This window comes from Aythya fuligula, chromosome 8 (assembly GCF_009819795.1).
Source record: "Aythya fuligula isolate bAytFul2 chromosome 8, bAytFul2.pri, whole genome shotgun sequence".
Lineage (NCBI taxonomy): Eukaryota > Metazoa > Chordata > Aves > Anseriformes > Anatidae > Aythya > Aythya fuligula.
The window spans coordinates 2232802-2255291 of record NC_045566.1 but is presented as its reverse complement, the minus strand read 5'-3'; the positions used below and the strand labels follow the sequence as shown (position 1 = coordinate 2255291).

Here is a 22490-nt window from a genome sequence, read left to right as displayed (position 1 = left end):
ATAATATCGAGGCTGTATTGATTGTATTTTATCCACCAGGAGCCAGCAGCGTGCGCTGAGGGGCAGTCACACGGCTTACACGAGGCACGGGCAAGAGCATGAGGGCAGATGGTGGGGAATCGTTAACTTGTGCAATTTCTGCTGCAGGACACACCAGGCTCGGAGGAAAAGTTATCTGAGCGTGTAGCGGGGCCGCTGCGGGTCGGGTGGGTTTAAGAACAGCGCAGACCCTCGAGGTTTTCTGTCAGGGCTGTTAACGGCGCCAAGCCCGGAGGGTGCCGCACGCCTTGGAGCTTCAGCCTCAAGGGCTGGGGTGTGCCCAGGGGGAAGCAGCGCTGGTTTAAAACACCCGAAAAATGACCAAAAAGCCACCAAGGGAGCTCGCCAACTCCCCAGGTCGCGGCCCCTCAGCGCGCTCCCCGCGGCCTCCTCAGGCGGCGCGGGCGGGCGGGAGGGAGGCGGCGGCCGCTGAGGGGAGGAGCGGGGAGGGGAGAAGGGGCCCGGCCCGGCCCGGCCCGGCCCCGCGCTGCCCCCGGCCGCCTCCTTCTCCCCGCCGCCACTCGGCTGCCGGCCCCGCCGCTGCCGCTCCTCCCCTGCTCGGCGGTTTGCGGCTCTCCGCCGCCGCTCTCCCCTCAGCCGTCCCCCTTCTTCCTTCTTTCCCCCTGCATGGCGGCCGCCCCGCGGCCCTAGGCAGCCCCCCGGCGCGGCAGCATGGCGCGGGGCGGAGGGCGGCGGGAGGAGGCCGCCTCCTTCACCACCTCCACCACCACCGCCGCCGCCGCCGCCTCAGCCGCCCGGGGCCGGGGGCCGCTGGGCCTCGTGTGCCTGGCGCTGCTGTGCGGGCTGGGAGCCGCCGAGGCGGAGTTCGCCATCCTGGAGGAAGCGCAAGTGGTGGCGGCGCAGATGAGGAAACTGGCCGCCGAGGAGCTGGGGGTCGTCACCATGCAGGTACGGACCCCCCCTTTCCCTCTTCCCCGCTTCCTTCTCTTCCCTTTTTTCCCCCTTTTTTTCTCCTGCTTCTTTTTTTTTTTTTTTTCCTCTTGCTTTGCAAACTTTCCTTCCCGAGGGGCTGCTTTGCTTCGCCGCCCGTCTCCTTGCCCCAAAAAGAAAGAGGGAAAAGGGCCGAGCTCCCCCCTCACCCCGGGGACCCTCACGGTCCCCGGGCAGCCCTGGCCACTTGAGGGGGGAGCAAACGCGGTTGGAGAAAAACCTAAAAAACCTCCCGAGCTGAAAGGGAGACGCTTTGATGCGGTCAGCGGGGGTCTGTACCCAAATGGCCTTTTATCTGCTCCCAGCCGGCCCCATCCCGGCACCTCCCGAGCATCTCGGTGTGGGGCCGCGTTGTGTCCAGGGAAGCGCTGAGGAAACGCGGCTCTGGGCTGGGAAGGGGTTGGGTTGGGGTGGTTTTGTGTGATGAGGGGGGTTATGGACGTACCCAGCTCAGGAGAGGCGCTTTGGCCACCCCCCACGGCTGTATTTCGCCCTCCCGCGATGGTGGAGCGCTGCTTGGGGGAGTTGGGGCGCCACATCTGGCTTGGCATCTTTAAAAATAAATCAACAATTTAAAACAACTCAATGTGATCGTCTTCAACGCATATTGGCTTTAAAAAAGCAACTTGCACAGCAGTATACACGAGCACATTGCACACTGTGCCGTGTAGGGGTGAGGAGAGCCCCGACTCCCCAGGAGTCACTTGTCCTGGCTTGGGATCCAGCCGGCTGCCGGTGCACAGGGGTGCAAATAACACCGAAATGCCCTTATTTACTATTAGTTGGCTATTTAAGGCCCCGAAGTAACGTAATGCGGTGAAACTGGTAGTTAAACTCTGAAAACCCTTTTCATACCGAGCTCTATTTTTATATGCTTAATATTTTGGCTGCCTCGACTCCCATCAAGCTAATGTGCAGCCTGTCCTTTGCTCCCGCCCGTAACATTATTACAGCTGTTTAAGATTAAAAACCGGTGGAAACGAGCCTCCCCCGATTTTTAGAAGCTTCTCTGCTGACCTCCTGCAGTAGAACAAAAAATGTTATGACATGTGTCACTGCAGCCCGTGGTTCGTGCTTGATTTGAGGGTAGAATTTGCCTAAGCCTGCCCAGACGGGGCCGGGTGTAGCTGGTGTGGATTTCCCCTCTTCTCTGCTCATGTGGGGCTGTGGAAACCATCGGAGCACACGCGGGTGCTCGCCGTGGTGTGGCTCTGCCCAGGGGTAAGGGAGGCTGGTGGGATTTTGGAAGAAGGGAGAGGGCTTTTGTGCTTTAATTGGATCTAAACCTCCGGGTGTTGCCCTGGTTTTGGAGGCAGGTCCAAATGGGGCCAGCGGGTGGTTGGTGCTTGTGGCTGCGCAGGACAAAGGGAGTGAGCGGGCAGAGGTGGGAGACATGGATAATTATGGGATGACACTGGGGGAGATGTTTTGGGGAGGTAGGAGGCAGGTGAGAAGGAGGGTTAATATCCAAACACCTGGCAGCTGTGGTTTTATTCAATTCCGTACACTGCAGAGGAGGAAGCGGCAGGACTGAAGGCTGCTCTTGCACCCTGCTGTCACGCTTTGGTCCTTCTCGGTTGCTCTGCGTGTCCTGGTGCTAGGCAGGAGGATGTTACCAGCCGCTGGAACGGGACCTGCGTGTGGGAGAGGGCTGTGGAGGAAGGGTAGGACTGAGCCGGAGAGGAAACGTCCAGTGGGTGGCGGAGCAGGTGGAAGTGCTTACTTCAAGAGAGGGAAGGTGAGAGGGTGGTTGGGGTGTGTCTGAGCTCAGGGAAGAGTCTGGGAAAAGAGAAAACTGTAAAAGGAGCCTCCGAAAGCGAGGACAAGGTGGAGCCTACAGAGCAGGCGTTAGAGGAGCAAGTGGAAGAGGTAAGAGGAGATCCCCCAAATTTCTGAGCCTTACTCGCCTGGGAAGAAGGGCAGGGTGTGATGAGTATGGAAGCTGGGAGATGGAGAATGCGTTGGATTTCTGCTGGAGCAGTCAGGCAGCGCTATAAACAAGATCCGTCCCGTCTGCGCAGTGTCTACTTCCTGTCCTGCCTTCTCCTCTACCAGAATTTCACGTAATTAGTGCAGCAGTAAGACAAGCTCAGTGTTTTTAACCTAATCGCATTACTTTGCCCTGTTGGGAGGAACCAGATGCGCGTACATCGGCGTTGTGATACCGGCTGAAGCCACGGGAAGAGCGGGGATGAGAGATTTCTGGTGCCAGCATCGCCCTGACAATTGTTTTTGGCACTCGCAGCCCAGCTATTTATAGACGCGTGCTGAGTGTCTGGCTGGTGCTTCTAAGCAGTGCTTTTTCTCGTACCTGCGAGTGCTCTGGTTGCACGTATCAATTTGTTCCTCGCTGGGGCTGCGTGGAGCAGCTGAGGGTGCAGAACCGCGGTGTGGCACCGTGGTGTTCGCCAGCTGGGAGCCCTCGCGTGCTGCTGAGCAGGAGATGCGTGGGCTGCTGCCTCTGCTGGGCGTTACAGCTCGTGGTGCTGCTCCTGGGAGAGAGATGTGGGACGGGATGTCCATCGGTAGCCTGGCTTCTCGCTGGCACCTCTTTATTTCCGTTCCTGTGCTGTAGGACAGCTCTGCGAGAGCCGCGCTCAGTGCCGGTGCCGTGCTTAAACGCTGCGTGGATCGTAGCATGGGTTCCTTTATGTGCAAATGTGTGCCCATCTTTCTGCACGGGGTGAGCTGGTTAAGTTTCCCCCCAAAGTTCATCAACGCTGCTTCCAATTTAACCAGGAGAAGCCCCAGCACAGCCTTCATTCCTTGCTGTGCGGTGACAAAGGCAGGAGGAGCAGCCTCCGCGTGGCGTGCGGGTGGAAGGATGCGACGTAGCCGTGTAGAAGACGTTTGCTGTTTTCAGATTCAGCGTTATTGGTCCTAACTGCCCGTACTGAAGTAATCCAGCGCCTGGGAAATGAAATCCAAAGGAAGATGTCTTTGTGCCTTTCTGGTGCGTGCCCCCCAGCTGCAGCGGGGCTGGAGCAGGGAAAGGCGCCGCTGTGCGGGGTGTGGGCTTTGCTGGGTGAAAGAAATGCGAAGAAACGGGGCTGTGCACCAGCAGCAGGATGCAGGTACGGTACCTAAATTACATGTGACCATCATCATCTTTTTTGTTAGCGAGAGTGCGTGGGGACGGTGGCCCTATAGTTATCGCAAACAGATCTCGGTTTGGCAGCAGACTTCAGTGGTAATTACAATTTTTAGCACCTCTTTATGCTACAATTACAGCAAAAATGGGGGCTGTGTCGTGACCTCGTGTACCAGTGGTGTTTCCCTCGGCTCCGTCACCTGGCCAAGCTTAGCCCAGGCTTTGAAATTACAGAGTAGTCGCTGGTTGAGACAACCAAAATTCTTCGGCCGGGAGGTGAAGGCAGGAAAAGAGTAAGTGGGAACTCGTGCGAGCGTTTGGTTTGGTTTTGGCAGGATTTAACCCTCTGAGCGGCGCGGGGCACATGAGGTGAGAACTATTGAACTGCGCTTTCCTGGTCGCGTTGGGCAAGGGAGCATCTCCGCCTACAAAATGGGGATATAATGCTTTCGGTGAGAGTTGAAAGGATTAAGCAATGCTTTGAAGATGAAAAGCACTGTTAAGTGCTTTTATAACTTTCAAGATACACGCTGATGTTTCTAGCCAGATAGTAACAAAAGTTATAGGCCCAGAGGGCCTTGAATATTTCTGAAGACAGCTCTGCCATCTGAATCCTTTACGCTCACTCCGTGAAGGAAGCAGGGCCCTTTCTCGTCATCTGTTGGTTGGAAGACATAAATGGGTTTTGACTGCGAAGACAGCAGTTTGCTGCCCGTTTTTGTCCGTGCTCCCTAACTGTGGTGGGTTTTGTTGTTTCGTTTTTGTTTTTATATTAATACTTGCTCAGATGACACAGCGACATGCAAAAATAACGAGCAGCGTAGTGTGTGCTTCTGCAGGCTGACTGGCAAACGTATTCTGTTCATTTTGCTAATGCCTTGTCCAGCCGTGTGTCCTTCCAGACACCCAGACTGAACGCAGACCAGAACGGTGCAGCAACACGGAGATGGCCCGGGGTTCCTGTGGGGACACCTTCCCTCTGAAAAATCCACCTTCTTTGAAGATTTCTGTGTGATGGCAGAGTCACAGTCACAAGAACCGTCTGCTTATTGAATCTCCTGGAAAAAGAACACTGGCAGAGTACAAATATGTATTTTTTTTCTAGTGGGATGCTCTTCTGGTTCCTGACACTGGATTTACAGCTTGGCAGAGAGAAATCCCATTTCAAGCTGCTCTGCAGACCAATTGAAATACCAGACCTGTGGTTCTCCACCCCTGAAATAAGGGCTTCATACACCTCCCCCCTAATTTCTATAAGCGTTTGCAAATAAACCGGTGGGTGACTGGGAGGTTCTTGTGCAGCAAGTGGCGTAAAACGCTGCAAGTCCTCAAGCATTGGACCCAAAACCTGGGCATCTGTGGACAATTTAGAGCCCTCGACCAAACGACAGCACAGAAAACTGCTTCCATTTTTTTTCCTTTTATTTTCAGGTTGATTCCAGCTTGTGAAATTGAAATACAAAAGGGAAAAAAAAAATAAGGAAGGCTGATAAATGTTTGAGTGGATCCTTTCTGCAATTTGGCAGTAGTGCGCTGCAATAATTACAGAGTAGGAATCAGTGGAGTAAAATCTCATCTGGTTTACATGATTATGTCTTGGTTTGAATCCAGCTACGCCAGCCTTTTTCAAGGCTCTGTGAAAGCCCAAGACTGCGGCAGTTTTTCATCCTGTTCCACTCGGATTCTTTTATTATTATTTTTTTTTTTCCAGCATGAAACATTTCCAAAAGCTCCAGCGAGGTCCTGGTGGAAGCGCAGGGAGGACGGTGGCGCGGAGGAGACCGCATCTGAATTTTTAATTAGGCTTTGAGTTGTTTCTTCAAAGCGGCGAGGCATCGTTAGCGCTGTACGCCCGGGTGCATTAGCAAAGACTGACATTTCGCTTCAAACAGGGAGAAGGCAGCTGTCCTGGGCAGATAAAAGTTGCCGGATGCAGCACGGCAAGGTGGGGCGGCAGATAATGAGCTGTCCCCCTGCACCGAGGACCCCGCCGGCCGTGGGGGGACGGAGGAGTCGCTAGCGGGAAGGCGTCCGAGGGAGCCCCAAAGCAAGGGGGAATCTCTCGGCTGTGGCAGGGCTGATAACACGTAGGTTAAGAAGGCAGAAAGGTAAATACAGCGTGTGGTAGCCAAATTTTCTTCCTAGGATCATTCAGCAGAGGAGGAGTGGTTGGTGCCTGGTGGTCCTGGTGTAGCAGAAGCTGTGATAGTGCCGGTGGCTTGACCAGGTGCTCGTGAGAAGAGCTTTAATGCTTGCTGTCAAGTAAAGTTGAATGTTTGCCACCTTATTTCAGATGGAAAGGCAGGGTACGCTTGAGAATAGGAGGAGATACAAAGTATTGAAGGATTTTATTTTATCAGTTGTTTTTTTATGTTCATGGATAAAAGGATTTATAAATTATTTGCAGTCTTTTATTTAACAGTTCCTGTTTTCTGTTTATCAGTTATTGATGAAGAAATTAGAGGGAAAAAAAGCCTGGAACCTTACCAGTTGTGCATGCTGATGTGGAGGGGTGCCTGGCTGTAAGGAAGCATCCCACATTTCCCCATTTCCCTTGCCAGGGAAAGTGAGTTCTGTGGCCTCAACTCACGGCTGTGATGCTGGGAGGCTCGTGTGTGATGCTGACTGCTCACGGCAACCTGACGTGTGTCAGGGTGCGTGGGAAGCTCTGCTGGGGACTTCTGTAAGGGCTCGATAACGTCCCAGGAATGATTTATTTCCATGTGGTTAAATAGCAAAATAGTCACTCTGGGTTTTTCCTTTTTTTTTTTTTTTCTGAACATGGGTAATATAAGTGTCCTGGTTTCAGTTAGGCCAGAGTTAATTCTAAAATTTAATTTAAAAAATCTAAATATTGCATTACATATATCAGTTTTGGTTGTGTATGTCCAAAATTCTGGCAGTTTTACCTAACAGCTGTGCTACCTCTTCTCGTATCGTGGGCTTCACACTGAATAAATCAGAGAACTGAAGCACGGAGCGTCGCTGAGCGCTCTGCAGTCACTGCTTTCCTGGAGCTTCTTGCAGTTGCATAATGTGCAGTGTTAATGAAGTCTGAAGGGACATCCTCGTGCTTTCTTCCCCGTGGAAAACAGAATTTAATGCTGATACTTATCCAGCATCTGTCGTTAAGCCGTGTGCCTTTTGCAGTATGGGATCGAGCACGTGCTAAATCATTGCTGGGACCCTGCACTGCGTGTGTCCTTCTCCGGTCTGGATCTTTGTGAGGTACCGTGCTGATTTTGCAGAGAATCGGAGCTGAATTGTGAAATAATGCCAGTGACAAATCAATACCGGTGGTTTCCGGTGCCACGGGAGGGTTTTCCCCGAGTCACTTTTATCAGCTGCGGGCGAGGTCTCTCGAGAGTCTCCCGAGTGATTTTGCAAAAGTCTATTTGCACAATTCCAATCGTTAGTAAAAACAAACCATCACGTCTCCTTTTACCAGCTTCTCAGCCAGAAGCAGCTGATAAAACCAACTTTTCGCTGGTGTCGTTTCCCTTTAAACACAGCTTTGCTCAGTTTTGACTCTGCGCTTCGAGGCTGCAGCCGTTCTTCTAGCAGAGAAGGAAAACCAGAGCACACTGAGAAAAGCTGCGATTTCACTTCCAGCAGTATTGTAGGGCTGTCTAGCGAGTGCTCTTTGTCCATTTTTGGCCCTCTTTTGCACGTACTCCTGTGATACGAGAGGAATTTTTGGCTGTGCTTGCGATTGTCACAGGTGGGAATAAGGCCAGGGAAAAAGCCTTTAAAACAGACACATCTGGAAGTTCCTGTGAAAGCTTCTAGAAGCTGGAACTCCTTAAGCAGAGTTTCTGGTGCACGTGCTCTGCTGGGGTTGCAGGAGGATTCCTGCGCTGCTTTTGTGGATGCCAGACCGAAATCCCCTGGAAGCTGTGTTCCCAGAGGCCTCCCTTGGCAGCTCAGTGGGTTTCCTACAAAGCTCGCTTCGCGGCCACAAGGAGGATGAATGGAAGAGGCAACGTTACGCTCCTTATTCTGATGATCAGCGGTTTTTTTACACACCAATCAAGGCTGCAATTTGGTTATGTATTGTTGCTTGGGGGTGTGTGTGAAGAAGCACTTAATCTATTTCCTATTTTGTTGTTAATGAGCGTTTATTTGGATTAAAACCAAAAGTTGTGGAAACTACGTGCCACCTGCTTCAGTCTTAAGTTTTCCAGTTTAGATTGGTCCAGCCTTAGTAGCACGTATAGTGCGAGCTAAATAATGATTATTATTATTTTGGAAGTTGTTTTTAAGTCTGTTGCATCTGCAGGTGAGCCGGGCGGCACAAGAGCGGGGTGGTAGCACCACGACCCTTCGGGGTGGTGCCTTCGTGAGCTCCCTGTCTCCAGTTCAGCTCCTGGTTCTCTGACTTTCTGCCAAGGAACTACGAGAAATATTTCCTCCTGAGCCATGCTCCCACCTCAGAAGCAATATCGAACGCAGCAGGGGGAGGTGTTTGTGGTGTTGGGGCGGAGGGGAGAAGGTGCAGGTTGCCCAAAATATTATTGTGGTGGGAGCCTGCCTGCCTGGAGCGAGCTAGGGCTGGAGGCAGCTCGGTCTCTGCCGTGATGCTGCAAACCTTCCTGGGGCTTTGGGGGATTTGTGTGCATGGGGGCAGCTGCTCTGTACGCACAGGACTTGCTCAGTTTTTGCCCAGGCCCTGCTGTGCCAGCCCTGCTCTGTCCTCCCCTGCTTCTCAGACCCATCTGTCCTTCGTGGTGTGATTATGGGAAGCTGCTGAGGAAAAGACAGGTAAAGTTCTGCATTGTGCTGAAAAGCTTTGGTAGCAATGTGCCTCTTAATGATGTTCTGCTTTTAGAGGATCCTGAGCTCTGCGGTGCCTTTTAGTTGCTGGAAAACAAAGGAACCCGAATTATGTTGGGCCAGGTCTTACAGCAGGCTGCCCTACTGCGTGCGAGCAGCAGTCGGTACCAAAATGGCTTGGAAGGTCATATGGGATGTGTGACTTCGGTTTTGGAGACCTAAATACCATTTGGGCAAAAAGGCAGGCTCTCTCCTCGTTATGAAACGTGTGAGACAGGAGAAAATCCCCTCCAGTGGAGCAGAAATTACAGCTGAGCTCATTGTACGTGGTGAAGGCTCACCCAGCGCGAGCTCTGCAGGCTGAGCTGCTGGCACAGGCAGCCCGTTGGCCAAACCAGGGCTTTACAAGCAGGATTTTTGTGTTGCATGACAATCAAGTGAAGGATAAAATGAAAAATACTCCATTTAAGAATAATACATTAACATTTTTATCAATGAAAGGACATTTAATTTAAATATGCTGCAACCGAGGTCCAGGCATTTGGGCTTCCTTGGATGTATTTTTGCCCAGAGAATTTGATGCAACGTGGATTTTTGTAGTTGCCCTTCATTTCTCTTCCTGGTGGCTCTCCGGGGCTTGCCTGGCGTGATGTGGGGTTTATTCCCTCGCTCTGGTTTGATGGAGTTTGGCTACAGAAAGCCATGTACGGGGAGAGCTGCTCTGCCTGGGGCTGGCAGGAGGACGGGGATGAGCGCTGGGGCTGGCAGGCTTGGCACGGCCCCCAGCTGTGGGCAGGCACCTGGCTTTAAACCACAAATCTCAAAGTCTCTGCTCTGTTCGATTAAAATTAGGAAGTGTTATTCCTGGATGCGCGCTCTGGTGGTTTGCTTGTAGGAGGCCGTGATTTAAAAAAAAAAAAAAGTCATATTTGGGAAAAAGTTAATAAATACATCGCAGAGGAGGGAAATGCTGATTCTCAAGCTTTTTGAGCTCTAGATTAGCTTCGCCAATGTCAGGTTTGCAAGTGCCTAGTGCTATTTGGAAGCCCACCTTCCCTCGTACCTTACTGCTTAGGTGTGGGATTTGGGACAAGGTGAAGGCTGTTTTTCGTGTTAATTTCTTAGTTTTGACTGAAACGGAGCTATCGCTGCAAATTTTAATCTCTGGCTCTATCCAGCAACGTCCTTCCCCTTTGATTTTATCACAAAGCTCCATTCAGTTTTTAACAATTTAGATACAGACCTGCTGATAACGCTGCATTGCCATTAAAACTTGTGGGTGCCAGGCCAAAATGAAGGAAGAAACCTCAGTATAACCCTAATAGCAGATAGCTACCCTAATAGAAATGACTGGTCATTTGTTTCTGTTCAGTAAGGAATCGGACCTAATGAATTTTAAAACTGTCCTTCATCATGTCACCTACGTATAATTTTGCATCCCCCTTCATGTTTATGCATTTATTCAGTAAGTTGTTAGCTGTGAGTCTGGAAATACATCAAAAAACGACATTCAGGACACGAGAAAAAGCAGCATTTGAAAGTCTGAGGTTGCAGTGACCGAGAATAGAATATCAGCCTCCCAAAATAAATGAAAGCCAACATCCGTAGCCACAGATCTCGGGGTTTGAAGAGGAGGATTTCTCCTGAAGGAGCAGAGGAGCCCTGAGAAGGGAAGGGAAGGCTCCAAGTCGGAGGCTCCTCGACCCGTCTAGAAGTACAGGGGCAATTTGGGCTCCCAAGAAGTGATGCTCTTGTTCTAGGGCCCTAAGTTTGATTGCCTGTGTGTCCAAAAATATATTTAAAATACTGAAATCTTACCCTAGTAAATCTGTGGGCTGGTGGTGTGGCTAGCTGCAGATCCTGCAGAGGCCGTTGTGTGAAGCTGGAGTAAAGCCATACCCACGCTGCTGAGGGTTGTCAGCTTGTGGCCTCGCTTTGATGCAGAAAGGAAAAAAGGTGGGTTCTGTTTTCCCTGCTTGGTTGAAATAAATAACTTGGTTTTTCCCGGGTCTGGCAGGAATTTTTATCTACCTGACTGAGTCGTTCAAACTCTTGGGAGATCCCAGTGGGTAAAGGAAAGGGAGAAAAACGTAGGAAGGGATGTGATGGAGAAGAAAGATAAGATGCCTGTTGCCTGCTTTGGTTTGGGTGAGAGCAGGAACAAAGGGCAGCTCACCAGCTGATCCTCGAGCCACCAAGGACAAGCAGGATCCACATCAGTCTTTTTTTGAAGCTTCCCATTGCCAGCCTCCCGAAGCAGAGATGATTGTAACTTCCCCAGAGCCTGTCTTGGGACAACAAGAAGTGACCGGAGCAGGGCAGGACACCCCAGTGTCCTCTTTTCCCCTGTGCCCAATGGAAAAGGTCAGTGAAAAGTTGGCAAAAACACTTCAAGAAGGGAGGGCAGGAACTGCTCAGTGACTCGTAGCGGACCTGCAGCACCCCAGCTTTTGGGGTGCCTTCAGTCCGAGCGGTGGTGACGTGCAGTGGGGTTTTGCATGACACCCCAAAGACCCCGAGGCAGCAGAGGGTCCCGATATCCTCCACGTTTGGTGCAGGTACACTGCTAGGGCTTGACTCCTCCACTCCATTTCCTAGCTGAACAGTGCCAAATTCAGTGGGATCATGGCCGGGGGTGCCTGCGTGTCACCAAGTAATGAAATAAAAGCATGAAAACACGCAGAGTGCGGCTTGGCTGTCACTCGTGGGTGCGAGACCTGTTTGAGTATTACTACAGAGGAGTTACGAGGCATTCCCAGCGACTCGTTTTAAACCCCAGTTTTCTAGTAATAGACTTAAAAATCTTATTGTGCAGTTGAGTTAGTGACTGAGTCTTCACTTTATAATCTCTTTCTAAAAATGTATGCACATTAACAGGACGTATTTAATAGACACACTGCCTAGATGAAAGGGCGCTTTGTGGAAGGAGGCTTTTGTGCATTTCTGGATCTCTCAGCAATTCCTGCGGAGCTTCCCAAGTCTGGCTGACACAGAATGGCAGAGGAAAAGACCTTCTCACTTTCAGCTTGAATGGAGAATAATGGGGAGCCAGAGGGGAGGGGGAGGAACCCCGGCTCCGCAATGCAGAGGTGATTGCTATTGGCACTCATGAGCCGAGCATTTAACACTTTTAGTTCTTCCTACCCCCAGCTGGGGCTTTGCATTTGCAATGAGCTCGCTGCTCTCCTGGCAGTAAAAGTGGCTCTGAGTCAACAATAGCAGCTTCCCAGCCCAGGGAAATTGAGACAACTTTTCTCAGCCCAGGTATTCCCCCCCCCTCTTTTTTTTTTTTTCCTGATTAGGTCCAAGGATTAGGTTTGTCTGTAGTGGCCGTTTTACCAACATAGCATTTTATTTATTTCTTTTTAATTGAGATCTGATGTTATCTTTCATCTTCTATTTAATCCATCAGCTGGATTTCGGTATTTTTTTCTATCTGTGGTGTACCACAGATTCCTGGCAAGGGAAAGGTTTTCCTTCGCAAAAAATAAGGTTGCAAGCACACAGATGCCTTCAGTTTGACCTGGCAAACGTCTTCATGAGAGCGAGAATCTAGCAGGCATAAAATCAAGTTCCCACTGAAAGCTAGCAAAAAGACCTAAACTTCAATAAAATAAATAAAATGATGAACTGAAGCTCTCCGATAAACACATTTCCTTTTGCAGCTGCTGGTAATTTCTGTGCTCTGTGGGTTACAGAGAGAGCTTCACCTTAATCCCATTGCAAGAAGGACGCGTTCCCAGGAAATGCATTCCAGTTGGAGAACATCTCATAGAAGATGCAGAGGTTTTTTTAGATTTTTTTTTTCCTTTTTGAACAAAGGCCATGCCCTTTTAATTAAGGTGGTGATGCCCCACAGATGTGATTGAAGTTCTTTGGAGTAAGGTTTCTGCTATGGTCAGGTGGCTGTCATCTCTTCATTCTTTCATCCACGAACTCAAACAGCTTTCAACACATCAGCGTTGGTCTAACTTCATTTATTTTTTCCCTTTCCTTTTTTTTTTTTTTTTTCAAGTCAGCCCTGCCTAAAGCAGTCCCGCAGTTGTGCTAAAGCCTCGCTGGACTAACCCAGTCTTTGTGTCCTCTCATCTGTCAGATCATCTGTGTTCGCTTCTAGACTCTGTCATAAGGTTTTAATGAGTTTTCATCTATGACTGCAGGTATTGCTTCAAGGAATCCCAAATAATGGCTGAGGATGAGCAGAATTAGGTCAGTGGCTGGCTTGAGTTGAGTGTCTGGAGGTTCCCCCGAAGCATAAAGGAGTTGTGACACGGCTGAGGAAAAAAAAGCTGAGGACTGCGCTGCACCCAGGTAGATTAAACTAGTAAAGAGGAACATACACGGCCAAAGTGAGCATGAAGCCAGAGGTGGAAGTGGCAGTGGGCAAGACAAATTTTTCTTCAATATCTTCTTGCCAAAGAAGAGCTCTTGCTGCAGCAATAGTGAGCTCCCAAATCCTTGATTTTAATCCATCTTCCCAGAGGAGGGTCCCTCTCTGTCTCTGTTAGATTCCATTTAACTGTGCATTTGGAAACGACGTGACATGGATAAATGTGCAACCTTCAGCATTTGTTTCTCTCTTTTTCATCAGAACAAAATAAAATCTGGCACAGGACTGAAGTCCCTAAGCCATTGAGTTGTTTTGTTTTTTTCTTTTATTACCTTTATTTACCACCCAAGTTAGAAGCTCCGTGGTTCACGAACCACGTGAACCCATGTGTTTCAGTTTTGAGTGCTGGCCTTTGTCAGACAGAATGAGCGTGGACTTTTTGAGAGCACGTTGTTGTAGTGGGTTAATTGAAAAATGAAACGAGGAGTTAATTTCTTCAGGGTTCCGAAACCAGAGATGGCCAGCACTGATTGCTGTTCCCCAGCACTGCGGATGTTGTTGGCCTGGCAGTTTTCTACCACACAGAGGTCTGGCTCCAAATTTCTCCTGATTTGTAGCTCCTTAAAGCCATGCCGTTATTAAAAGGAGATTAATTGAACCGAGATTAATCTCCCAGATGAGCTATGTGGTGTTAGATGACAGGCAAGCTTTGCATTCAGAGAGTGTGGAAATTAAGTCACTTCTGGTTAATATTGCAGGAAGGTTGGCTGCAGCGCCGAGCAGGGATGCCCCAGCGATCTCAAGTAGTCAGCTTGCTTCTAGCACCGTGCATGCAGGCTCCCGAGAGAGGTTGGTGTGGCTGGCACTCGGTGGGTGCAGACAAACAAACAAGAAGACGTGCTGCAGCGCTGCAGGTCGTGCTTCGCCCCGTGCTCCCCGTCTGTGTGGGTTCTCACCGCACACGTGGTGGTAGCTGGTACCTGCAGCTCTGGGGTAATTGTGAAATTCAGCAAGCTTCGAGCTGCGTTGGCAAAAGCAAGAGGTGATGGAGATTGTCAGTTTGTGAAAGGAGGTAGATGGAATAGACAAAGCATGTGAAACTGAAGGGCTGTGGTAACAACCCCCTGCACGATTATCTGAGCCTTTCCGTCCTCCTTGCGTAGCAGAATGCTTAGGGAAGCACAGGGCGTGCTGCTGGCGTACTGCGAGCTATAAAAGGCACACGGGCTCTGAAAGCTGAAGAGTTTTTCTGTAAAAATTTCATTAATTTCATTGCATATTCAGCACAGCAAAAAGCAGCTCACGCAGGTACGACTTTGGTGCAGGCGTTGTGTCCTGATTTTCATTTACTTCAGTTTAAGGGATGGTTACTTGAAGGCTGCATTGAAAAGCAGGTCCCTGGTTTGTCAGGTGAGTATTGCTGATGGAGAACCAATTTTTTTTTTATCTCCTTCGTGCTTTGCAGAATGGTGTGAGCGGTGTTCACTATTTGGCACGACAGAAAACCCCGCTATTAGCGTTGTTGTTATTTTATTTTTGGGACTAAATGCTGGAACAGGAAATGACCCCAGCCCCAGTTTCCATGGCTCCCTGTCACTTGAATCCAGTCTTCAAGAAGATGAAAGGCCAAGGCAGCCTTTTGATAGTGGGCAGCTAATTGGGTGGCTGATAGAGACGGGGTTTTATGTGGGGGGAAAAAAAGGAGAAAAGAAGCAGAGCAGCTGTGTTTCAGGACATGTGGATAATCCCTGATAATACTCCCCAAGGACAAGGAAGTATAGTAGTGCCGTAACGAAAGGAAAACTAAAAATTACTGGAAGTATAAATGTGGCTTTGGGAGTCGGGGGAAGCTTAAATTTGAAATAAAATCCTTCTGAGCCAAAGGTGCTGCTAAAGGATGGGCTTGTGATGGGAGAATCAGAGAATCTCTTGCTCCTTGCAAAACGTGCTGGTGGTTTTTGGTTTTGTCTGGGCAAATCCCAAGAAAATGGGGTTCGGGTGCTCTATCCCTGCTAGGGTTTCTCTCCCTGTTTCCTTTGCTGGTCGGGGTTAATGCAGCTGCAGTCACCGTGGCGGGCAGCAACCTTCCGATACGTGGTAAGGGTTGTTGGTTGGTTTCAATAGGGTGAAATACGTGGCAGAAGGGCTTTGTAGATAAATTGTTTGAATTCGGGTAGTAAAGCAATTAAACATTAGATATTCAGACAGTTTTTAATTAAGTTTGTTTTACTTCTGCCACTTGACAATATGGTGTGAGTGCAGGTTCTTGGTATAAGCGGATGGAAAATGAGAGTGCAGGTCCTGCAGTCCTGTCTCTTGTTCGTTTCTCCCTCTTTTTCCCACTCAGTTTGAGAACGCTGTTGGGTAACTTAGGTCTCATCCAAGAGTGGGTGGTTTAAGTCCATAAACCTACAAGCCTCTCACTAAGTGGTGTCCAGCATCTGCTCTTGATTTGAGGGACAAGTCCTGAAGGAATCCTAAGAGGCAGGGCATGCTGGCTTTCGTCTTCTTCGGGAGGTGTTTCTCTGCTCAGATGGAGAAGCTAATTGCCTGATCCAGTCCATTTCTGGCTGCTCTGCCTGGGTTACCCTTATTTTCCCATAAAGTTCTGAATCCAGGGGAGGTAAAATTGTTGTAGGAAAGTTTTTGTGCCATCTTGGTTGGCATACTTCAGGCTAGAGGCAAATAGTCTGCTTTTTTATCTCATGCGTATCAAAGCAAGCCTTTTTTGAATACAGGAGATTAGGATCTCACCAGCCAAAGCTATCCAATCCAACCAGTTGCTGGTCTTTCACAAAGACTTCAATGGTTTGTGAGCCCAAGCATCTGCTGCACCACGGGTAAATAAATGGCAGCAGCGATGGGTCTGGAGGAATTTGGCAGGGCGCTGCCTGGTTGAGGTAAGACCTTTTTTGCTTCACCATTACGTGCTCGTAGCTTCTGAAACGGTAAGGAAGCAGGTTGCCCTCCGAAACAGCTGGTTTAGCATTAAATAAAGAAAAGCCTTAAAACCAGCCTGACTGCTGCTGCTGGGCAGCTCCTCTGCCTTCCCCGGTGAGGATTTTATTAGGCAACAGCTGTGGGCACGCTGCCGAAGCATGTGCCGGTTTTTTCTCTTCAGACTAAGCCTTGGGGACTGCTTGTTAGCTCCCTTGCCTGTCTGCGAGACGGGAGGATGTCGAATGACTGCGGGAGGAGCGTGCTGCCATCCCACACGGCGGGACTGCAGGTGGGTTTAGGCGATGCACAGCAATGAAACCGCCGCGCTGGGCAGCGTCAGGGTTTTCTGGGGTAATATCCCGGTGTTTGCGTGCGGCTCTGACAGTCCCACAGCTCCTGCCTCGCAGTGGCTCATCCCTCTCCCCCATCCCATTCTTGTAACAAGCCTGTTGCACTTGCAATTAAATGAAAACCGATCTGCAAACTAAAAATGCCAGCAATGTGTTCCAGGAGCAGCAATTTTATTATAATTTTGAAATTCAGTGTTAAGAAAAGCGAGTATTTCTTAACTGGAGCTCAGTTAAAATGCATTTATTCTCCTGTGCTTTTTCTTGAAAGCATTTGTCAGGCAGGGAATAAGGAACCTTTTCTTTGCACCTTTTTCACACATTTATCTGTGGGACAGGAAGAACAGCGTTTATTGACCTGTTTGTCTTGCTATTCAGGAGGCTGTAAAGCAAATTGGAGGCTGAGCAAAGTGCGGTTTAGCTACGGGGAAGGTAAAAGAAGAGATGGGAACCCAGGTCTCGTTTTCACTGGTACTGCTTTACAACCTTGCAGAGGTGCAGGTGCCTCCAGGGGCTTGCAAATGGGCTTTGTTTGCATTGTAAATATCTTGTAGGCTTCCAGGAAAGTGCAAAGCAATGAGGAAACGAGCTTTGGACTTCAGAGCTGCCTGATTGACTTTGTTTCATCAGCTGCACCGCTTCCACACACCGATAACTGCCGTTTCTAGCAGACCTCTTTCTTGCAGCATGCTGTGTGCCAGCTTCTGAGTTTCTTTGACAGGCTGGGGGGCCGTGCCCTGCTGCAGCAGCTCGAAGGGAGGACATTTCATCCAGCACCTTGCTGCTCACGCCTGCCTTCAGGTCAGCAATAACCATGCGATTGGTAAACGCCAGTCTGAAAGAATCCGTCCTTCGGAGGCTTGTTCCCATGCACAGCGACCAAACAGACCACACGTTGCTTTGGGCTGTTTGTGCTCACGCTGCTTCAATCCGAGGGCTGCTTGTTAGCGTGTAGCACGGCAGGAGACATCTACAAGGACCCCTGAGGCTTTCAGCAGCACGTTTAGTTGGGCTGGTGGTGGATGCGCCGTAGGTACGTATGTTGGAAAACACACTTGGCGTTGAACAGCTTCTGTGCATCTCCAGGTGCCCTGCTTAAAACACCGTGGACGTACAGAGATCTTAACGAGAAATTTTGGCACGGCTTAGGTCGGGTAGAGGCGTTCAGAACTTGCAAAATGCTTCTGCCTGAGCTGTGATCAGGGAAAATAGATGGCGAGTGGGTTTGTGACAAAGATCTGCAGAGCACCGAGGAAATAATTTAAAGGATCCTGTGAAAGGTTTTAAAGGCAGAACTTTGTTCTGTTGCATCAGAAGGAAATGGCACTTGATGAAGGCTTATCATCACAGGTTTCAAGACTGAGTTCAGGCTTCACAGCGAGAGAAGAGACTTCTTAATCCTGCTTGAAGTGCAATCCCCATCCATCACAGCACATCAGTGGTGCTTCCTCCAGGCCTCTTGCTGGGTGGATCTGTCTGGGTTTGTGGTAGGGGCAGGTGAGGAGGGCCGGGCAGCCGATGCTGAGGACCCGATTCCCATGTGTGTGAGCCGTGACCTAGCTCTGGCCCGATCCTGTGGACTGAATGTGCAGTAGGTTAATGTTGGAAGCTCATCTTCCAGCTTGCTTTTATCCAGAAAGAGCGCAGGGAGTGGGGAAGCACCTCGGAGATATTCTTTGTGCCCAAAGCTTGCGTGAGGGTTTTCAGAATTGTTTTAGAAACGCAGTCCTTAGCCTTGGTGGCATTTTGATGGGCTGTAGTGCTCTAGGACCAGCAAGTAAAGCTCCCCGACCGCTGCGGAGCTGGCCAGCGAAACCAAACCCAACACCATCTGGAGACTGCTCCCTGCTTCGTCCTCAGCACTGTCAGCTTAATGAAATAAATACATCGGAAGTCCTCGTGAGTGTTAAATTTTGTCATGCAGATGTGTTCTAGACTTTGAAAAGGATTGCAAGGGGTCTGCTCTGATTTTCCTGCTTCGAAGAAAGCCCCCGTGTCCTCGCTGCCGTGGCTGAAAAGAGGAGCAGCTCACAGCAAGGAGGCAGCTTCACCTCGCTGCTCTGTGAGGAATAGCTCGGGGTTCTCAATAGGAGGAAACTGGATGCAAGTAAACAAAAAAATACTGAATTAACACAAGTAACTAGTGATTACCCTGTTGATCGAGTAGGAAACCTTTTGTAAATTGTTTTAAGCTGCGGTGATTTTTGTTCCTCGGCTGATGCGCTCGGATCTTTCTGGGCCGTACGCTGCCTGCTTAGGACGGCTTTGGTTAGCGTCCCGCTTCCTAACGGTTCGACGTGAAGGTCACCACCTCCTAATTCTGAACACGTGGAATTAAACACATGCTGCGGTACGTTTTCTGTCTGGATAATTGATGTTTTTCTTAGATAATGCTCCTGGTGGAAATTGGACTTTGTGCGGGGAGAAGCGGAGCGCGGAAGCAGCTGGCGGCACTGCCAGCGGAGGCGTGCGGCTCTGACAGATGCTGGCAGATGTCGGGGAGCCCCAGATGTGCTGAAGGCACGAGTATGAATCGATGGAGTTGGCTTCATACTCAGTGATAGTGTTACGATCGCCACATCATAATTTTAATCCGAAAAACCAAGTGTGAAAGGCTGTGAATCTGCCGCGGGAAGATGCAGGCGCTCCGTTACTGCCACTGCCACTTCATCTGCTTTGAAGTCCCAGGGTGAATTAGGAAAAACGTGTTGTCGAAACACTGCTTTAATGTTTAGTCAGGTGATGCAGAGAAAGGACCTTACCTTGCACGGAAAGGTGATTTTTCAGAGCTTTCAGAAGATTTTTTTTCTTATAAAAAATCTCAATATTAAATGATTTATTTTTTGGAATCCTTAGTTCTGTCCCTGGAATACCTGCCATTACTTCATTGTACTGTGTTGTTACCTCTAAATTAGGAGATCAATCACATCTTTTTGAATATTTTGAGTTTTTATATTCCCTGATACCTTTGCTCTTGCAACCTCAGCCTCGTGTTTGTATCCTTGCTTTATTTAAGACTGAAAAGGCGTAGAAGAATTAAAGTCAGACAGGGAGGTGAGACAGAAGCCTGGGTTGCAGTGGTGTTGGAGCAAGTCAGGGACGTGTGGAGCTGACAGGTGTAACAACAACGTGGTGAAAACACTTGTTTGAGCTGCGTCATGGAAGGCTTTTGGAAATTAAAACAGAGATTGCGTGTTGAAACAGGGAGGTGAAGTTAAATTGTGAGTATGAGCCATTTATAAATTCCTTAAAGTTAAAATCTCTTCATTAATTTATTAAGATAATGTATCAGTATCAACGCAATGAAAAATTTCCTGTCTGATAAGTTATATTTTCTCTCACTTTCTGGCTGTCAGATACAGCTCCCAGGGCAGTAGTAACCGTGTTTGACATCGGGAATATTCCTTCTCGGAGAAGCATTAATCTGCTTCAGTCGTGTCTGCATTCAAAGCGCCGTTAATGCCTTTATTTCTCCTTGGTGTCTGAACTCGCTAATCCCGACACAGAAGTGGATTACAGAGTCATTGCTGTGCGTTCAGACATATGGGCGATACGTAGATAATTGCACGGAAAAGCAAAAGAAAAGGAATTTATTTAGGTTGCTGAGCTGGAGGCTGTCTCTGTGCTACCTTAAACGCGTAATTAGATTGCAGGTTTGCCAGACCACTGTTACCTCGCTCGGGGAGATGCAAGGCAAGCTCTGGCCTTTCCTCGTGCTCGCTGGTAGCACTGGAGGTAACGCAGCTCTCAGAGCCTCCTGCAGACCCCAGTTATCTCTGTGTAATGGAAAACGTCCGGCAGTGACAAATAACCAGGTGGGCAGCCACTGCTTCAGCATGGCTCTGAACGCCACAACCAGCCGGGCTCCCACCGCAGCAGGATGTCGATGCCTGTTAACACGGCTCCTCCAGGATCCCTAAAGACTGGTATTACCATCTCGTGCTGTCAAAGTTTGGGAATTACAGGGCTTACTAAAACACTGTTCTTTCTAACGCAAGCATAGGCTTTTCATTGATTACTCATATTTCTGAATTTGGGGAAAATTCTCTCTTACCAAATGAAAGCTTGGCGGATTTACTGAAACTAGAAGGCTATTTTGAGCAAGAAGCTGATACCAAACACTTCAATTTAAGATATTTTCCAGTCCGAGGGGTTTTCATGTGCATCCTCGAGAAATTAAATATGAATGAATGTTAGGAAACCTTGAACACTCTGAACCACTGAGATTTTATAATTCCAAGAGCAAATGTCTGCCTAGGGATTCTTGATTATTCTTAATGAAGATGACACTGTCTGTGCGATCAGCATGAGGGCTGCTTAAGTAAGAGTGTTCATGTAAGTGGTTTCTTCTGAAGGAAATCACAGCAGAGATTTATTCAGAGCAAATGAGCAGCCTTCTCTCCAGAGGTTCAAAAATACTTTATTTAGACCAAGTTAAACATGAATTGAGACTTACAAAAAGGTCGCATAATTCTCTTTTGAAACAGAAATTGTTTTAATTGTGTTCATTTGACAGGAGCAGTGGAGCTCACTTTATGGGTTGTGTTTTGCAGAAAAGCAGCTTGTAATAATGTTTACAGAAGGAATGAAAATAGTAATTGCCTTTGTCGTTGTTTTAATTTTAAGAGTGTGTGCATGCATGAGTCCTTTTTGATCTTTCTAATAGGTACAACCCAGCTGGCAATGACATCAGGGTATAAAAGGAATTAACAGTACTGTAATGCATTTCCAAGATTGTGTTGGTTTGTTTTCTTTCGAAATTTGGTTCCTTCCAGTTTAACTTCCTTTTTACTGTGGAAATCTGCTCCCAAGTTGTGTGCTCCATTCCTCCTCCCTCCCGGTGTTGTGTGAGGTTGGCCATAAACTGCGAGGCTGCGTGGCTGTGCAGGATCCCAGGACTGTGCTCGTAGGTTTGTAGTGATTACCTTGCATGGTTTCTATGTGTTTTTTTTGGGTTGCAAGACTTAAACTTGGTGTCAGTCAAATCTAGTGATGGAAGGGGATGTGGGAGCCACCAGCACAGCCTCTTGTCCCACCGAGAGGTGCTGTGCTGGTGCTTGTGCTGGTCCACCTTGGACTGACTGCATCCTGTGTGGACGTGCTTACTTTTCGGTAATCCACAGAAGGCCATTCAGCTGAAGCATTAAACAAAAAACAAACAAACAAACAATTTGTGTTCTCGCTCCTTTTCTTAGCATTTTCACAAAGAAGTCGAGCTTTCAAAGTAAATCAGAGTGCTCTTTCCAAAGGGCTGAAGGAGAACAGAGAGAACAGACGCTGGAGATTGTCCTCACTTTAAGTTAGAGGAGGAATTCAGGAATGTGCACCTGTAAACTAGAAGAATTAGTTTTTATCTTCTAAACATTTATCTCTTTCAGTAAGTAGAAAGGAATCATGCTGAAATATATTTGATTTACCGTTAATACCTAAATAATTTCTGCTCAGCGTTATCAATTTGCACTGCAGGAATGTGCCCACACGGCACTGAGAATCTGAAATGTTGAAGTAGTTGCAAGAAGCCACTCCACCGACCGCCCGAAAAGGGGCATGGCTGGAAACAGGCAAACCCTGCACTGCCATCGGAGGTGCTCAGAGGGGTGAAACACTTCATGGAGATTTGAGGCAGGAGAGAAATCCTACAGATTTCAACTGCTGATTTGGAGCATCCATTTTCAAACACAGGAATAATTCAGGGGCTTTCCGTCTCAGTATTGCTAATCAGCAGCTCATCAGAAGAGTGCATACGCTGATTTTTAAATTGACATTCAGCGTAATACTGAGTGTTAGAAAGATGAGTGTATTTGTAATAATCTCAGCAAAAATACCTTGATTTTAGAATAACGGAGTGATTATTTTCAGTTATGAAGTACTGCAGATAGTGTCACTCAAGGTGCCACAATTGTTTTCATGGTGTGTATTTAGTATTTTTATTTAAAGTTATAAATACTGGTTTGACAATATCCATGATTGGAACAGTGGATTAGAGAATCTGGCTTGTTTTCAGACTTTTTTTCCATAT

General features: G+C 48.6%; 1 protein-coding gene across 1 annotated transcript in view; it reads left to right on the top strand.

The window, feature by feature from the left end:
• The first annotated feature begins 356 nt into the window (after positions 1–356).
• The window catches only part of CACHD1 (cache domain containing 1), a 94424-nt gene continuing 72290 nt past the window's right edge, over positions 357–22490 (top strand). Inside the window, exons 1-2 of the mRNA XM_032192219.1 lie at positions 357–396; positions 791–948. Of these exons, the coding sequence (XP_032048110.1) occupies positions 357–396; positions 791–948 (198 nt within the window). The remainder of the gene's footprint in view (positions 397–790; positions 949–22490) is intronic.